We start from the raw sequence: 18,076 nt of genomic DNA, 5'->3' as shown, positions 1-18,076 counted from the left end.
CACACACACAGCTTTTCATGTAATAACAATGTAACCGAGACTTCCACAGCGGTCTCTTTCACGTGCATGCACCTGAAGGCATCATCAAACCCTCCTTGTCCTCATTCTGACAAAACCACATGCACCAAAACAGATGTATGTTTGTTATGAACATGAATGTCACACACACACAGACACACACACACACTCACACACACACACAGACACACACACACTCACACACACACACAGACACACACACACACACACACACACACACACACACACACACACACACACACACACACACACACACACACTTACATTTCAGAGCCTGGATCAGCGCCTTGCCGTCCTTGATCAGCTCCTTGATGAACTTGTTGGTCTTGTCCAGCTCCAGCTCGTGGGACTTCAGCCTCTCCCTGAACTGCGGGCTGTCCAGGTAGCAGTCGCTGAACTCCAGGGCAGGTAGTCCCATCTTCTTGTCTCAGCAGCACCGCTGGCCTCGACTCAACCCGGCAGAATAAAAAAAAGCTCCGTACAGAAGAAGCAGGGGATAGTAAGAGGAGGAGGAGGAGGAGGAGGAGGGAAGCCCTGGTCTACTACTCCTGCTGCTGCTTCTGGAAATCCAATTACTGCATGTAAACAACGGGGCGGAGATGCATCCGACAGCTACCTACATAACCTGGCGTTCCCGTATTTACAAGCAGACGCTCCAGCTGACCCGAGCGGGAGTCCTCCCGGTTCCCTCCGCAGCGCTCCGACGCGGCATGCAGTTATAATGAAATGTAAAATGACAAAAAGAAGTCACAGCAGGGTGGAAGTGTGTGTTGGGCTTGTAAGAAGAAGAAGAAGAAGCTCAGGTAAACTGCATTCCTCTCCACCAGCTTATTGTGGACCGGACCGGACCGGAGTGAAGCCCGGGGCGAGGAGGGAGGGAGGGAGGAGCAGAAACCGAAGTGGAGCCTCGTGAATGCGGCGTCTTCGCTGGGCGGTTGTTTGAATGCGCTGTGCTTTCCTCCTCCACACGGCCACGCTCGGCTCAGCGCTGCGGAACCGTCACCGACCTACCCGGACGCGGATAATCCCGCGACCGACGGCCCTCTCGGCCAATCACATGGCCGGACTGGAGCGCTGACCCCCTTCTTTGGTGGGCGGGGGCGGGCCCTGCGGCGACTCCAAAACAGAGACGCAGGAAGAGGGCTCACTCCGATCCGGTTTCTGGGAAACGTTCGTGGAAAGGGTTTTGCCTGCTGCATCCTATTAAGTGATGAAGTTTGCATTATAATGAGGCCTTCTTCGAAAGGTTCCTCCACGTGAAAGATCCTCAACATCAGCATGCTGAAATGGTTACAGTAGCATTGCTATCAGCAGGTGATATTAGCCTCTTAGCCATGCTAACGTTTAATTAGCTGGCACCAAAAACACAAAGCATAACTGCGGCTGACAGGAATGGTATTAGTTGGGGATATTTGGTGATAAAGGTTGGGAAAATTTTGACCTGATGGCCTGAGATGAAAGGTCAGGAGGTCAACAGGGTCATGAGAATGTATCCTCTAGGAGTGTTTGCATTCATGAGGTCACCTGTAACTCCTACACAAACATAACCTCCTAAAGCCCTAACAACCCTTAGCAGTGAGCAGACAGAATAGTAATTGTGTTTTCTAAACTAATACTTTACATACAAGAAGGTCACACATACAGTATGTGCACAGCTTTGATTGCATCCTTGGTGGAGCGGAAGTGCAACAATCAAGAAAGCTGCAGACATAAATCAGCCAAGATCGCTAGTTTGAGTGTTTAATGTCATTTGTGGGAAATAATGGATTAACATCATAATATGGGGGATCCCTAGCACAGTAAAAAAAAAAAAAAGTGCATGCAAGGCAAATGACGCGTATGACATCTTACCGAGCATAGACGACCTTTGAGGCAGCAGCGGGCTGGGAGCCTGGCTGGTGGGCGGAGACGCTGATGTCATTTCAACCAGAGCGGGGAATTTCTGTGCGGCGGGATCTGCCTGGATTAAAGCCGCCAGCACTCTCTGCTGCCCCCTTCTGGCGCGACGCGGCACTACAACTGAAATGTATTCTGCTTCACATATACTGTACATATCAACCAGCATATTGAAAAATAGGTTAGGCTTTTTTTATTTGAGGACAGGAGAGGAGAAAGACACAAACAACGTATTTCTGCAGGAAAATAGCCTGAAAACCTACTGAATCTGCTTTACACTAACTTGATGCTATTGTAGTTGCTGACTGCTGCCTTACATTTCAAATTATGACACGTTTTTAAAATTGTATTATTATTATAAGTAGTACATGCATGTCACTGATATGTGTTTGCGGTTATTGTCTGTCAGATTTAGGCACGCTACTTCCTCTAAAAAGCACAGCATCTGGTCGTCTGCTCATTTCTCCATCTGTCACAGTGTGGTGTAGAGATAGCCACTGACAGGAAGTCTGTTGTTTGTGTATGAAGTCTTAGATGTGGAAGGCCAGCACAACAAGAACCAGAACCAGTTCATAGTCAGGTATTGTAAATAAAAATATGACATTAGCTATAAATATCAAAACGTGATAGTCTCACAAAATCACTGTTAAGATTATAAAATAGAACAATATGGCACACTTTAAAGAAGAATTTATTTTCTGAAACAGAACACAGGTTTTGATTTGACATGCTGAAAGATTACGTGCTGTGACTTAAATGGAAATCATCCTTTTTTCAGAAGCCATAGCTTCTCAAAATTTGAGTCTGTCATTTTGCCATCACACCCTAGGATAACCTCTATGAGCTCATGTTCTGTTACTGAAAGAAAATAAAGGTCTCCATTCCTATAACATTAACCAAGTCTGCAAGGCCGGCGAGTACATTAATTACAGTATAAAGTTTCTTAAGGGGTTAAGTAAAAACAATAAGAATTTCCATTCACACCAGTGAATGAGAAAGGCGGTGGGTTTTAGTCTATCGCTGCTAAGAAGCTTTATGGCCATCAAGATGCTGTTAATTAGGTTTGTCTCGTCTAATTTCATCCTCTGCATCAACCTCTCCTCCCACAGAAGGCTTCCTGTTGAGAGAACCGTAACACGATTGTCGACAGCTAAAAATATGTCTCCATATTTCCATTTCCTCTTTAGACACACAACGCAAATATCAGCTTTCAAGCTGTCTTCTTCGGCCCTTCACAGCTCCAGTACCGTCCTCAGGTTAAAACTCACAGCACCTTAATGAACAATCTCGCATTTACTGTATTTATCTATTATATGACATGGGGGGGAAATAGCATGCCTTTATGTTCCATCTTTTTATATTGCTTGGAGTTCAGACCGACATTTAGGAAAGCTTGAATTCTCGACTTAAATCTAAAATACATCTGCAGCTTTAAGGGTCTGGTAGGATCAGGAGGTTCACCCGTCACACCAATCTCCCTCCCCCTATAGTGCTGATTAATTTTCCTCCCATCCAGTATTTCATGACCGTCTCTCCCCTTTTCATCCCACAGAAGGTCACGCAGCCGCTTGTGTCATATTCTCAGCCAGAAGTGCTTCCTCTACGGTGAGTCAGAGGATTTCCTTCTGCTCAAAGACATCCAGAGACACTGAAAAACAGGACACTGGTCCCGTCTAGTTGGCATTCATTTCTGAGGACAATATCCTGCAATAAGTTTAGTTATTGTTGGAGCGATTTGTCTCCTCTAGATATGCAGAGTGAATTCCTGTGATGTGTGGAGGTGCATTGAGGGAAATTGCTTGTGTGTTAAACATAATTGGCAAATAAAGCTTCAACTCAAAACCCAAAAATCACACTGCGTCTCCATGACCGTCAAACTCCCAAATGTCATATATGTGTTTCTATATTTTGTTTGTCTGAGTATTTTTGTGTTCTGTTTTTGTCCTGCATCTCATGTAAAGCATCTTTGAATATTAAAAAAAAAATGTATATCATTTATTTATTATTAAAGCTGATTCTGATGGTTTTGATCAACAAAAATGGATTAAATCATCGTTTAAGACTTTGGTCGAGGACACTCCTACTACAGATATACAGTGTAATTATATATTAATTAGTTATATGCAATCACAACATCCATTACAGACAAACAAAGTACATCACCAACCTCCTCAGGTCAACGTTGGTCCCATTAAGATGAATGGAGCTGGAGGGGCTTCACCTGCTGGAAGCTCCTTTTACAGCACTATTCACCACAAGCATTAAACCTGCTATAATAAACACTACAATAATAACAACGAGTCTGTTTTGTAGGGTGATAGTTGGTGAACATTAAGAAATGTCAGAGTCTGAGGTGTCTGTGTAGCATATAGGCTACTATAAAAGTGTTTTTCACCTTAATAGTGAGGCGGTGTCTCAAAGCTCCCTAACAACAGATCATTTTTACTTTTTTACCTATAGCCAACTCATTTCCTTTGTTTACACTCTACACAATTGTTTTGACAGTTTGGAATAAAGTTGTGTACAAAATGCAATGCATTTCATTTTTTTTGCACTTAAATTGACCTATTCTGCCATCTGCTGGTCTAAAGAGGTAAAACAGCTCTTTCCACCAAGCAGAAGAAGCTCAGCGCTGAACAGGTGAGAGACAAATGTAGGTCAGGCTCTCCACTTTTTGGCAGTGTGATCACTCTTTCTTTTCTACTTTTTGCTGCACATTCTCTCCATAGACGTTCGTCTCTTACAGCTCTGAAAAAAGACTGAGTGGTTTTGAAATGCAGACGCACTGAAAGGGAATAAATTATACAGAGTCAGAGCTCCAAGTAGCCGTTGGAAGAAGACGCCCAGCACCGTGAATAATTCAGCCAGCCTGCACTCCACTGCTGCTTACTGTCGTGCAAGTGTGAGGCAGACGCGTGCAAAAAATAGATCCTGAGATTGCTGCGTCCTAAGAAGCCATTTCCACCATTTTGAGAAATGTCAACACCCCACCCACATTTTTAACTTTGCAGGAATGTGAAGCGAGTCCCGTCATCCTGAGCATCCGAGCACGAGACCTGGTCCAGGCTGCAGAGCTACTGGCCTCCTGGAAGAGGAACTGTGGAAACTCAAGTCACCGTCCTTCTTGTATAAATGTTTATACTGTGTTGCTCACCAGTGTCTGCAGGAGGACACCGCCGTGAGAATGTATCAGCGCTCAGCCAGACAGGCAGCCCCGACTGGATCCCTATGGCCTGGACACTTGCGTCACCCTGTCTAAGTCTCTCTCTCTCTGTCTCTGTCTCTCTTCTAGTGTGGTAATTTTAGTCCTGACGTTGGCCTGTTAAAATGAGTCCTCTGACGTTGTAAGAGGGGGGTAGATACGGTACAAATACAGACATGCTCCCTTAAGTCTCCACTTCCCTGCTGGAGGGAGATTTTGCACAAACGGTTGCTGGTTTGACCCAAACTCCAGTTTAAAAAAAATAGAAAGAAAAAGAGGCAAGAAGAGGACATGCTGGCTCATCCGGGGAAGTGTCACATGACTTTCTCACAGGTAGGCTACCGACTCCCTGGGTCAGTGGATGCTTGTTGTTTGTGTTCCTGATCACCTGACACTTCATACAGATGTGGCTCGTGTGTGTTTGTGTTACACATCAAACTCTTTGCTCAGCATCCGTCCGTCCTGACTTTGTCGTGAAACAGCAATATTTGATTCCCAACGCTGAACTGGGTTGATGATGTTAAGCAGTCTGAGCACACAGATTCAGTCTCTCCTCCCACCGGCCCTCTGCCTCGGTCAACACTCGGACCCTTTGACGTCATCCTCCACCGGCGGCTCCGTCTGAAGGTCCATGTGGACAGAAACTAACTCCTCATATCCCCTCACACAGCATTCCTCTCCGGGTCCTGGTCTTAGGAAACACGTCTGGCAGTGGGTAGGCCTTACATTCCTCTTGTGGCTTTGCACCGTTCTGTCTTTCGCTTTTCTCCCCCCCTCTGTTTCTCTCTGTCCTTCCAGATGTGGGCTAGCCTGGACTCTATTGCACTCTATCTCCTGGCTACAAATGCCAACCCTGGCCAGAGTTGTACCACTGCTTGGCTGGGTCCTTTACAGCTTCCCTGCTACTTTCCCCATTTGAAAAGACAGGCTTTTATGACAGCCACTGCTGCTCTGGGATCTCTTCCTCTTCAGGATATTGCAGTTACACCAACATTGTGGCTTTTTTTTGTGTGGATAAGCTCTTCGAAGGGAGACAGTCCAAGGGGTAGGACAGACAGGGCTGGATGCTTTCTTTTTCCTCTAGCGGAAATGATTTAAAGTGTTTGTCTGCCGGGGATTTGTCTGCCTGTTAAAACGTAGCTGATTTCCAGCACAGAGTAAAACCACAGCCCTTCACCATGTTATTGTTGTCTCGCCGTTGCACCGCTCTCAGGTGAATGTTACATCACTCCCATCTGGAAAGAATTTCCCAGAAACAACGAATCAAAGTGATGTTAAGTCAGAAAACAAGTTTGATCATGTTGGTCGGCTCCATCTGGCCTCCATCCAGATCTGATTCCCAGTCTGGTTTCATCACTTCAATAAAAAAAAAAGAAAGAAAGGGGAAAAAAAGAGAAGGTTGCCTTAAAAGGTTGACAGAGTGAAACAGAGACGCAGAGAGAGGGAGAACGTGGTCGAGGGAGGCGAGCATTTCCCTGTGATCCCACCATGAAGGCGGCGTTGTCTCCCTGTTTTCTCTCGTGTCTCAGACGCCGTCCGGGAGGCATGAGCGGTGAACACGGGGGGTCTGGTGTGACGTTGCAGACACAGGGGCACCACTCTGCCTCATCCAAGCCTCAAACCCTCAGCAGGATGTCTGAGGGGGACGTGACCCTGCTGCCTTTCGGACCCGGGTCTCTGGACACGTCCAGACCGGAGCAGCGGACCCTGAGCAGACTGTACAGCCAGAACGGAGGATATCACCTGAGGATTTTAGCAGATGGGACTGTGATCGGTGGCAGGCAGGAGAACGACTCCTACGGTGAGGGAGAAATCTGTTTTTCTTTCTTTCTATAGCAAATATTAACATATCTATCTGGACTCAAAACATATTTGAAAGTTGATTAAACCTCTTTTTAAAATGATGATAAACAAAAGAAAAGAGGTCAACGTTTGGGTAGAAACCTGATCCCTGGCCTCGTGTAAATGGAGGATTATTAAGACTCACAAGTGTGTGTTAGAGGCCTCTCGAGAAGGTATTTAATCGGTCTCAGATCTGTAAACATCCCTGCTTGCCCTGTGTACACATTCAGAAGACGGGGCCTGCTTTCCCTGAAAAATGCTGAGCAAATATGTATTTCAGGAGAAAAATGAGCGTTACGTTGTGTTTAGGTATGTTTATCTTCCACTGTGTCCTTTGGAAAAGGCCTGTGTCATATTTTTGGGTTGCAGACGTCCTCAGGCTGAAGGCTGTGAGCGTAGGAGTCGTGGTCATCAAGGGCGAGATGACCGGACGCTACCTGGCCATGAACAGGAACGGACGCCTCTATGGATCAGTGAGTTTTTGGACAAAATGACTTATTTATTTGACTAATTTGAAAAGGAAAGATTAAATGTGACCCAAAAGTTGGAGGAGTTGTTTCATTCGGGGCTACCTTCGTCAAAATCACATAATACTTTTGAGTTTGGCAGTTTAAGATAATTCCTACAGTTTTGCAATAAACTGGATTATTTTTCCACAAGTGCAAAACTCTGGAAAGTCCCAGAGCCAAAGGGTGACCAGGTGCAAAATATAAATCACCGTGAGCAATAATTTGTCAGTGGGATGTATAAAATAACACATGAGTAACACAAGCTATTAAGGTAATAACAGATGTATTATGATACTTATTTCTATTATTGAGCACTTTAAGACATTATTTATTCTGTTCTGTTGCTATGCGTGTCCAACTAAATGCATCTACAGGACGAATGAGAAGACTCGCAGTGAAACGTTTCTTTTTCTCCCCTATTATCTTCTTCTCATGTCAGCAAGCGCTGAACGATGAGTGTTACTTCCTGGAGAAGTACGAAGAAAACCACTACAACACATATCGCTCTCAGAAGTACAGCTGGTATGTGGGGCTGAAGAGGAACGGCAAACCCAAAGCAGGACCGGACACCCACCAGGGTCAGAAGGCCGTCTTTTTCCTGCCAAGGCCTGCGGGCGGCGTGTAAAACGAGTGTTTTACGCCAGGTAAAGTTTCCGATTTAAAGGTCAAATCAGTACGAGAGGGCGGAAAAAGCCCTGAAGCAAACACTTAATGCTGATTTTACACTTTCAACATGAATAACCTGAATGTTCATTGAGGGAATATGTGATTCCAGCTCATGTGATCATCACATATACACTAATATCCAGAATTCTTTTCTGCCTATGAGCACATAAGCAGCCTCTCTCTGTGTGCGATATCAGTGCGTGTCAGCTTTGATAAACGGCTGTTCACTTTGAAAGCTAGCATGAAATACCACTGCTGGAAGACAGCAACAGGCAGAAATAGTTTCACAATTGATCACGTCTGGCACGAAGCAAACCAACAAGGCAGTAAACATAAAAGAGCCAAACATCTGGCGTGGGATTCAAACTCCAACGGAGTCGGTGAAGGCAGTAATAGCAGTAATATATGTATTTCATATGCTTGCTCGATGGTACGCGGTGGTGCACGATGGAAGTGACAATCTCATTAGTCACGCGTTTGAGTCTGCTCAAGCCTGCCTCTGGAAACACTTGTGTGTTGAATGTCAGCAAATTTAGATCATTTTAAACTGAAAACACACTTTGAACATGTTGGAAAAAAGAAGCACCATTGTTCATGAAAGGGTTAGCCACGACAACAGTTAGCATTGGTGTGATTTTATTGGTCTTATGTGCCTTCAAGGTAGATGTGGAAACTGTTTCTGTAACCAGTGAGGTTATTAAGTTAAGTGGAACCGAAGAAGAATGTAACTGTATCCCGGTGACACCCAACGGTCAAAGATTCTGTCCTGGACCACAAAAAAGTTTCATTTTGTGAAGTAAAATGACTCACTTATTTCTGTTCCCATGTTTCTTTAAGGTTGAAACACACATCATACTCTGTTCATTTACATTTGTGAATATTTATTTTTTTAAATGTTTTATTCCTAATACAATTTAATATTGCTGAAAGTTGTAATGGACATTTTTTTAAATGTATAATTTATACATAGATGAAGGTAATATGATCACCTTTTTTATTTAAGTAATACATATTGTATTAAGTGTTCTTATGTGTATGAAATGCATAAAAATTGAATAAATGTGCGTTTGATTTGCTGGAATAAGGATTGTTGTTCTTCCTTAATTGGTAAAAGGTTTATATGAGTTCATGCATATCTTTAAAGGAACAGTGTCCAATACATTTCTTACTAATGAGTTCTCCCATATTTGAAGAAGCACAAGCAGTGATTTTAAGTCTGATTCAAAACACGTGTGTGTGTGTGTGTGTGTGTGTGTGTGTGTGTGTGTGTGTGTGTGTGTGTGTGTGTGTGTGTTTGGCATTGCCTGTGAACATCTGTTTTTATTAACAAATTACACTATTGCAGGTGTTTTACCAGAGACGCGTTCCTCCTCGCCACAAACATTAGAAAGTATCATGTTTGGCCACAAGATGGCAGCATTGCTTTAGGTTCGGTGGTGCTTCGCTCTGTGGCAACAAGGGTTTCAAAACGTCTCGGTTTTATTATCATTACGCATAATCTCAGTAAAAATAAATCATGAATGAAAATAGTTAAATCTGAATCTTTGTTTTAATTGAACTTTAAATTAACAAATACAGTTTCATAATCCAGGCAGCCAAACATTTTGCTACAATAAAATACATTATGACATTTATTTATTTATTTAGATTTATATCGCATCAAAGTAACAAGACACTGACCAAACATCCATTGCCAACTTCCTGTACTTGCCTGATTGCTATACATTTTATTAATGACATCCAAACTATATTTGATCACGAAAACATATGCGAGAAGTTAGTGGGAACTACGTCCCTATCTAGATTATTTACAGTGTTTTCATTCATGCAAAACACCCCAGGTACAACAACAACAACAACAACAACAACAGCTGCAAAGGAAACACACGGATCACACATGTATCTAAGCGAGCCGTCCCCTCCGCCAGGTTTAACCTCAACAAGTGTCTTGCACTCTCATTGGATGCAGCTCAGGACTAAGGTCACGTAACGTGGCATTAATGTCAGACAAGTTCATTAAGAACAACCTCTTTGCAAGCTTTCTGACACCAGCCCGACGCAGAGGCCGACCTCCGTTCACCCCGATCAAGTATTTTGCACCGCATTTTTCAGAAAGCAATGGCATTCTTCGTCTAATCCATTCATAATGTGTAACGGCTGAAACAGAACATGGCCTGAGACGCTGTTGGCGGCCGCTGTGCCAGGAAAAAGGTCCTGGAGGAAACACTGGAACTTAGTTTCAGATGTTTGGGAGGACTGGAGCGGATTCATTGCTCCAACAAGTTCCACGTTGTTGTTGGGTTTTTAAACGGAGTTGCCAGGGATTATTAAGAGTGTGACCAATTACTATTTCAATAGTTCTACATTTTACCAATATATCAACTCCCAAATTAATTTCTGATGACCCTGACCCCTAAATGTCGGATCAGAGCTGGATTTCCATCCCCTTTGTTTTAAGATAATATTTCATTAACTTGTAGATTCTCAGCTATCAGTGAAGTATCAGCACTCTGTGACTATTTGACCTGCAAATGTGTCAGCAAGTATTACAGTATACGTGTGGTTTCTATGTGACATACTGACCTCTTTACCCCATTGTGTTTATTTGACAGTAAGTAACCCTGTAACATATCACATAATACAATATACAACACGATTTACAGTAGCATTATATTTATTTATATCTCATTTGTCCACAAATTAAGTTCCACGTGGAGAAAAAACATGGCCGTTAATGGACAAACAGCGATTATTACGCGACCTCTGACCTCCCATTAACAGGACAGTCTCTCGCCTTCTTTCCACCAGGCCATCCTACACACGCACACACACACACACATTGGCCTGCAGGGCTGTGCAGGGCAGGAAGGGAATCATTCACTGTAAACTGAACAAGGACTGGCTTCCTCTGGGAGTCCCTTAGCTTGACAGCAGCCAAGATCTCTGCAACACAACCCATTCTAGCAAACACACACACACACACACACACACACACACACACACACACACACACACACACACACACACACACACACACCCTGGATCTGGGACACATTCTCTCATCTGTTACTCCTCTCTCTTTCCTCAATTTCGCCTTTTTTTTACGCTCCCTTCCTGCCCGTCTCTCAGCTTCCAGCCTCCTTTAACCTCCATCTCTGTCTTATTGCTTTCCTCCTCATCATTTCCTCCCAGCAGCATTCCTTCTCTCTCTCTCTTTGTTCCGTTGTCTCTCCCAACCTCATTTTATTTCAGCTTCTCTACTCCTTTCCTTCAATTCTTACATCAGAGAAAGCTTCCTAATTTGAGGACCCCGTACCCTCGCTGGGACACTCCTACTTCCAACATTTCAAGATATTGAGGACGCAGTCTCCTCCACGATCCGTCCCGACAAACAAAGTGTTAAGATATGCAGCGATATCCTTCTTTGAAGCACACCAAAGCCTTTCAAGAGTAATCTCCTTCTATAGGCAATCCAAATGACTGAACCCCTGTGATTACTCTACTGTGGCCCTCAGGGCTCCTCCTTCACTCTCATCCTGTTCTGGTGGCCTCATCATGAAAACAGAGATGCTTTGTCAATGCTACTGTTTGCATGCTATTGCCTTCACCTTTCTCCTCCACACACACACACACACACACACACACACACACACACACACACACACACACACACACACACACACACACACACACACACACACACACACACACACACACACACACACACACACACACACACACACACACACACACACACACAGAGGAAAGGAAACAGGGGATGCATATCAGTCAGCTGATCCAACTGGAAATGCTGACACCAGAGAGAGAGAGAGAGAGAGAGAGAGAGAGAGAGAGAGAGAGAGAGAGAGAGAGAATTGCCCGGATGCTTGTGGTTGGCCTTACAGCAACTGTTTTCCTAATAGAGGATTTGTGCTGGATCGGCACATTCTGCAGGGGCTCCAAACATGCAGCTTTCCCCTCAGAGTGGGAGCGAATGGCATTTGTCAACCAATAGACCCTTTTAAGAATTAAACCACAGAACACAGCAACGGGAAACTGACACAATTGTTCCTGGGCTGAAGAAGAATTAAAAAAAAAGAAGAGTCCTGAGCGGTTCATGCGTGTCGTCGGTGTGCTACATGTCTGACCTTCTACATGTCTGACCTTCTACATGTCCTTCTTTTACGTGGCGCTCATTTAGGTCACATCCGCTGTTTCATGGCGGTGTACGACCGACTCAAGCATGTAAGATGAGAGTCGCTGCGCTGTTTTCGGCCAAACAAAAGCAAAACAAAACGACGAGCCAAAAGCGAAGGAACACTTGTCCGATGGGTTGAAGGGTTGAGTTCATCAAAGCTGCCACATCAGACGTTTTGTCCGCTCACTGACGGGCAGCGGGTCGCTTGTAACCGGAGGAGGGGATGTGCCAGCAGCGGGTTATTTTCTACTCGAGCCCTGAATGTTTTGATTAAAGCCTCTGCAGACAGGAGCGGAAGAAGTTGGAGGCTATAAAGGAGCCGACTGCAATAAAAGTGTTTATTGACTTTTACGACTACTATTAGATAATTATGTAGGTAGGATCAACATTGACATGTATTATTAAGTAATGTGTTAATTAGTGTGTTTTAGAGAGGTGCTCATAGGTAGAATTCATGCTATGCTATGCTAACGGGTTCCCAGTGGTATGAATCTTCTTTTTTTAAATATATATTGGTTCTAAAGGGAAAATATTCACAATTTCTCAGCAAAACTGGTCATAAGAAGCAAATGCGAACTATTATTATTGTTGATTAATTCGGTTTCACTGTCTGTTAACAGAAACAGACAGAAACATTGAACCTGCTCTATTTGTGACTCATTCCTTCATTAATTAGGGAATTATTGTGCAGCAGACCTGATCGTACAATTCTGCATCTCAGGTTTTATGATCAAATGCAAACATTAGCTGCCAACGCCGGAAGTAAAGTGAATGAACTTTAAATCACTGCTCGTGCTTCCTCAAATTAAGGAGAACTGTCATCCATTGTTTTAGTTGAGAAGGCACACACACACACACACACACACACACACACACACACACACACACACACACACACACACACACACACACACACACACACACACACACACACACACACACACGCACACTATCACACACACACTATCACACACACACACACACACACACACACACTATCACACACACACTATCACACCCACACCCTGTCGAGACCGGAAACTGGCCTTCTCAGCTGGGATGTGGAACACACACAAATACACTCTCACACAGACCAACTGCAGCGATGACGCCTGTGATGGTCAAAAATACCCTGAATGGATGATTTAGCAGTGAAGTCATACCTGCTCTCTGCTTTCCTTTCATCCTCTTAGCATCCTGGGAACTTACACTAGCGCCACGCTGCAGCCCCGACACCAGCGTGGGTCGCAACACACTCGTTGGCGCTCACGCAGAGACACCGTGTGATTAAAGTCCGGATATTAGTTTCCACAACCCTTTGTTGACACCTTGGCGGCTTACGTCTTGACATATTACTCAGCATCCTATGGGAAACTGAGCTTTGGTTGCTTCTGCTGAAAATACCTTTTAGTAGCCTAGTGCGTCTTTCAAAGCATCCGTGACGTTTTAGACTTCCTGATGACGTTCAGTTCCAAGGAAAGGTCCTGCTGTTCAATTGTACTGTATTGTTCAAAGTATTACTCACATGTATCCCATTAGAACATCAAAATAGAAACCAAAACTCCCGGCGCAACACGACGTCAAATGAAAGGACGCCGATGGTTTTCCAGGCAAGTAAACGATGTCGGTAATGATGATGAAATCGTGGGATGGGAGCAGGATTTCAGTGGGATTTAGATATGTTAATACAACAATTTAACCGTTAACTGACAGTAAGACTTACTGATTTTTTTTTTATGTACAGCAAAACTCTGAGCAGTGCCTTGTCAGATAATCCACCTTAAATGTCAGCCAACTTTATGCAACAGCCCACCTTATGCATCAGGTCGGAAAAGACGTGGTGGAGACATGTGACCAGGGCGATGCCCCGCCGGTGGATTTAACAAGCTCAAAGCGTAGATCCGAAGAAGATAAGAAGGCGGTAGTTGTGTAAAAAGGGGCTTATCAAGGAACTTGTCCGTTAGCGGGTTGTGGTTGGCTAACCTTGTTTGTGGTCGGCTATCTGTCAGAAATAAAATCATAATAATTCACATTCCTGTACGATGTTTAAAATGAATACAAGTATACAAGCATGGATCCCCATGTTATTTAATGTGATACCTTTTATATGTCTTCATGACCTGACTGGAGCTACAACTGTAATTGTGTCATTGAAGGCAATCGCAGTGAATCTCTCCTGACTCTCATTATCGTTTTGTACATTCAGTCTTACTCCTACTTCTTTGAATAAATCGACCTTAAAACAAATGGTGTGAAACAATAAATATCCATGTATGAACGGCAGCACTCCTCCCACTCCTTTGACTAAAAATAAATAAATAAAAATGATTGAATAAAAAAGGCATGACTCCACTGTTTCAAGGACACGATGAAAAGCGTATCCTGTATCATTTCCCTGGGAGTCGTCATGGAACCATTCTTATTCTAGGAGTGACGACGTAAGCAAAGCCATTACGCCCACTCCTCTTTGCGTCGCTGCCCAGTCTCCTTTCTGGGAAAGAAAACGTCCAACTTTAAACTTGTATCTCTTCCTCTTCCCTTTCCCCTTCCTGTCATTCAGAGCATAAAAATAAGCCCAACTGCAGGGAAAAAATAGATCCCCACACAAACGTTGAGGCCTATTTATGGAGAGAATACTTCACATTCCACACATCCCAGATATCGCGTACTGTTCGGTGGTGGCTGTGGCCATGTCATGGCTTCCTCCCTCTTTCTTTCCGTCTTACTCACTCCCCCCGTTTCATTCTGTCCCCCGCTTCCTTTCTGTTGGGTGACATCCTTTTGTGTTTGTGTGTGTTCAGATGAGAGGAGTAGCAATAATTGTTCTCTCCTCCTCCAGAAATAATGTCTAAAAGCACACCGGCCTTTTGAAGTGGCTCCATTGTCTGCTGACCTCAGAAGGGGGGGGGGGGGGGACATGGGCTAATGGAAAGGTGAGCAAATAGGACAGAAGATGGAGGGAAGGAGAAAGAAATGACGATAGACGAGAGAAAGATGTGCGATTGCAAGTTTTTTGTATGTGTATGTATTTTTTGAATGACAGGGTTGGATGGTCTTATACAGCATCTTTCACCTTTATACAGCACCATGACTATCACATGTCCATACATTAGCAATTTCAAAAGGTAATACTGTACAAAAATAGCCTACATGAAGACACAATTACACAACTTTCCTAAAATAGGGAAATTCATTTATCAAATATCTTGTTGGTTAACGGCAGAAAATCCCTTCCTCCGCTCACACGTTAGAGAAATAGTGGGAGTTTAGTACGAGCTTAAAACAACAAGGTGTTATCCTTTTAAGCGCCCCGTCGCAGCTGAACGCAACTCTGAGGTGAACGCTCCGTGTGATCGCGGTTGAAAGTGCTGCTTCCAGCCCAGGAGGACTGCAGCACCAGCATGGCTTTATGTTTGATTTATAAGGGAACCACTCCAAGCAAACCCTCAACATTGTTTTACAGCTCCATGCTGCCGTCCCGTAGCTGCCCCGGGCTCAGGACACAGGCAGGTCTTAAAGGGACAACATCTTTTTTTTCTCCCAGGCCTTCAGTTGTTTTCTCAGCTCTCTCTGCTACCCGCCCAGAGATTTCCGTCTGTATAATTTGGCGAAAAATGAATGCCAAGAGCTCCTGGATATAACAGTGAGTGAGTTAGTCAGCTGTCCAACAACAAGGAGAGACGTAAGTTAAGAACACGGCTGCTTATGTGTTTACATTTTTAAACAAGTAAAAACTACAGTTCAAGCATAGTTCAGCACCGCAACTTAATGTTAATTCACCACTTGTAAATTATATATAATGTTCAACTACTGTTCAAAGCATACCTTATGTTTATAGATTCATTTCATATCACCCAGATGCAAAAATAGTCATAAAATGTGAGGAATCAAAATAAATGTACAGAGATTTGAAACCGGCACAGAACATGTAATCCATCAGGGTGAACAACTTATTGTCCCGGCTTAAGGGACAGGAATGCTTGTGGGAAACTCCGACTTACAAGACCGCTAAACAGCAACTTAATTAATACTAAAAAAACAACAAATCCTTTTTAAACATATCCGTGTTGTTTTTCTGGGAACGCAGCTCGTGAATGCTTTTTAAGAGGTGGCTCTCAAATGTTTGACATGCATCCATTTGAGCGCATCAACCTCAGCTATAAATTAGATTTAATAAGCAAGCGTTGACAGCAAAGCAAGCTTCAAGTCTTGTTGATTTCTGAGAAAAGCATGAAAATAAAAACATAGGGTACACTTTAGAAAATGGTGGTGAGGGACATAAGGTGCAATGTAATGTGAAGCCACTCATTTGGTGTAAAATAGTCCAAATAATATAGTTGCCATTATCATAAATGTAAACAAAAACAAAATAACTAGGTTTAGAAACAGTGGCAAGTGTTTAAATTGTTACGTGGAATATTAAACCGTAAATACAAAGTATATCAAATTAAAAACCGAGACTCCGAATGAGATAAAACTCTGAGTGAGATTCAACTTCCCTTAAGTTCACAGCAGGTTTCAGTGTAATGTTGACGAAAGGTAGTGTTGAGCATTCTGCTCAGCTCTGAGATCAATAGGTAACCTGCGTTTATTCTGATGGACTGAATTCACCTTTAACAAATGAGAGTACTCGGAGCAAACACACAAGACCACAGATAAGAGAAAGCCTTCTAAATGTTTAATCTAGTTTACACAGAAAAAGGAAACGCGGCTCAGTTCAGGAGTTCGTAAAACTGTTATTGCCAGTATTCTCCAAAAGTCAGGGTCAAACTTCCAATCCCAAGCCTGAGAAAAGACTTTTTTTCAGCTGATTGATTGAATGTAAATCCAATTGACTCCCTTTTAGCTCTTTCTAGCAACATAAGAGAATCTGTTTCTAGCTGCTAAATGCTCCAATGTTTCCCAGCTATAGCTACCAAATGTGCCTGGTGTTGTTTGTTAACGCTACTGGCAGGTAGCGAGTAATATTTGTTTTTTACAGCTTTTTTTGTTGAATGCCTGCTGCCTGAAAACAATGATGTGACCCAAAAACCCCAAATAATGAGCTGAAAGAGGCTAAAATGCTTCACAAAACTGGAAACTGCAGATGTGGATGACAATTATCTATATCGTTACAAGTGACTCTTTTCACATACACAATGTCATTTGATCCATTCATTAAATAATGATATAAAATAATGGGAGGACTAATAGGTTTGGATCCCGTCTTTTAAAAACGTTAACCGATCCTTCCCTAGCCTTAATCAACCGTTATGACACTTGACAGAAAACAAAGCAGCTTTTGCATTCATTCCAATACTGACTCTCTCTCTCTCTCTCTCTCTCTCCATTTGTGTCCCTCTCATTCAAAATCACAAACTACTTGCTACTCACACACTCGCTGCCATGGCCCAAGGCACACAGTGTACAGTTACTCACATCCCCAGGAAGCGGAGGTATGACATCACCTTATCATCTCCTGTGGGCCCATGGGATGACCGGAGGGGGGAAGACTGAGAAAGAGGGAGGGGGAGAAAGAGAGGAAGAGAGTCCAAGAAAATATGGAGAAGAAAGACGGAGAGAGAAAAAAGGTAGAGGGAGGCAAAAAGAGGTGTTTGGGAATGCATCGAATGCCGCGCTGACGTCGCCGATATGATGAATGGACTGTTTTCCTCTTACGCAAGCGCTGCATTAAAAGCTGTTACTGTCAATCACACCAGCATGCCAGTACACAACACTTTCTAT

At 43.5% G+C, this 18,076-nt stretch overlaps 2 protein-coding genes across 5 annotated transcripts in view; one reads left to right on the top strand and one right to left on the bottom strand.

The window, feature by feature from the left end:
* Nucleotides 1–980, bottom strand: part of LOC311025222 (rho GTPase-activating protein 26-like) — a 71,551-nt gene extending 70,571 nt beyond the window's left edge. Inside the window, exon 1 of the mRNA XM_084028044.1 lies at nucleotides 304–980. Coding sequence (XP_083884170.1) covers nucleotides 304–457 — 154 coding nt within the window. The 5' untranslated portion in view covers nucleotides 458–980. The remainder of the gene's footprint in view (nucleotides 1–303) is intronic.
* Nucleotides 981–5,303: 4,323 nt separating this feature from the next.
* LOC311025740 (putative fibroblast growth factor 1) lies at nucleotides 5,304–9,239 on the top strand. Of its 4 annotated transcripts, XM_084028826.1 has the most exons (5): nucleotides 5,304–5,470; nucleotides 5,666–5,848; nucleotides 6,667–6,938; nucleotides 7,349–7,452; nucleotides 7,928–9,239. In XM_084028826.1, the coding sequence occupies exons 2-5, from the start codon at nucleotides 5,769–5,771 to the stop codon at nucleotides 8,111–8,113; spliced, it is 642 nt and encodes a 213-aa protein (XP_083884952.1). In that variant the 5' UTR covers nucleotides 5,304–5,470; nucleotides 5,666–5,768; the 3' UTR covers nucleotides 8,114–9,239. The 4 variants fall into 4 exon arrangements, with proteins under 4 accessions (XP_083884952.1, XP_083884954.1, XP_083884951.1 ...); XM_084028828.1 differs by lacking the exon at nucleotides 5,666–5,848 and having other exon boundaries at nucleotides 5,322–5,470; XM_084028825.1 differs by lacking the exon at nucleotides 5,304–5,470 and having other exon boundaries at nucleotides 5,556–5,848.
* Nucleotides 9,240–18,076: the final 8,837 nt, after the last annotated feature.

Source organism: Eutrigla gurnardus (genome assembly GCF_963514095.1).
Source record: "Eutrigla gurnardus genome assembly, chromosome: 15".
NCBI lineage: Eukaryota > Metazoa > Chordata > Actinopteri > Perciformes > Triglidae > Eutrigla > Eutrigla gurnardus.
This window is presented reverse-complemented; position numbering and strand designations above follow the sequence as displayed.

Bases quoted from the DNA above. Each gene is read 5' to 3' on its own strand.
- LOC311025740 (XM_084028826.1), top strand. From the start codon at position 5,769: ATGTGGACAGAAACTAACTCCTCATATCCCCTCACACAGCATTCCTCT. The intron at 5,849-6,666 runs GTGGGTAGGCCT...CTCGTGTCTCAG, and splicing joins CTTAGGAAACACGTCTGGCA to ACGCCGTCCGGGAGGCATGA. The intron at 6,939-7,348 runs GTGAGGGAGAAA...TTTGGGTTGCAG, and splicing joins GCAGGAGAACGACTCCTACG to ACGTCCTCAGGCTGAAGGCT.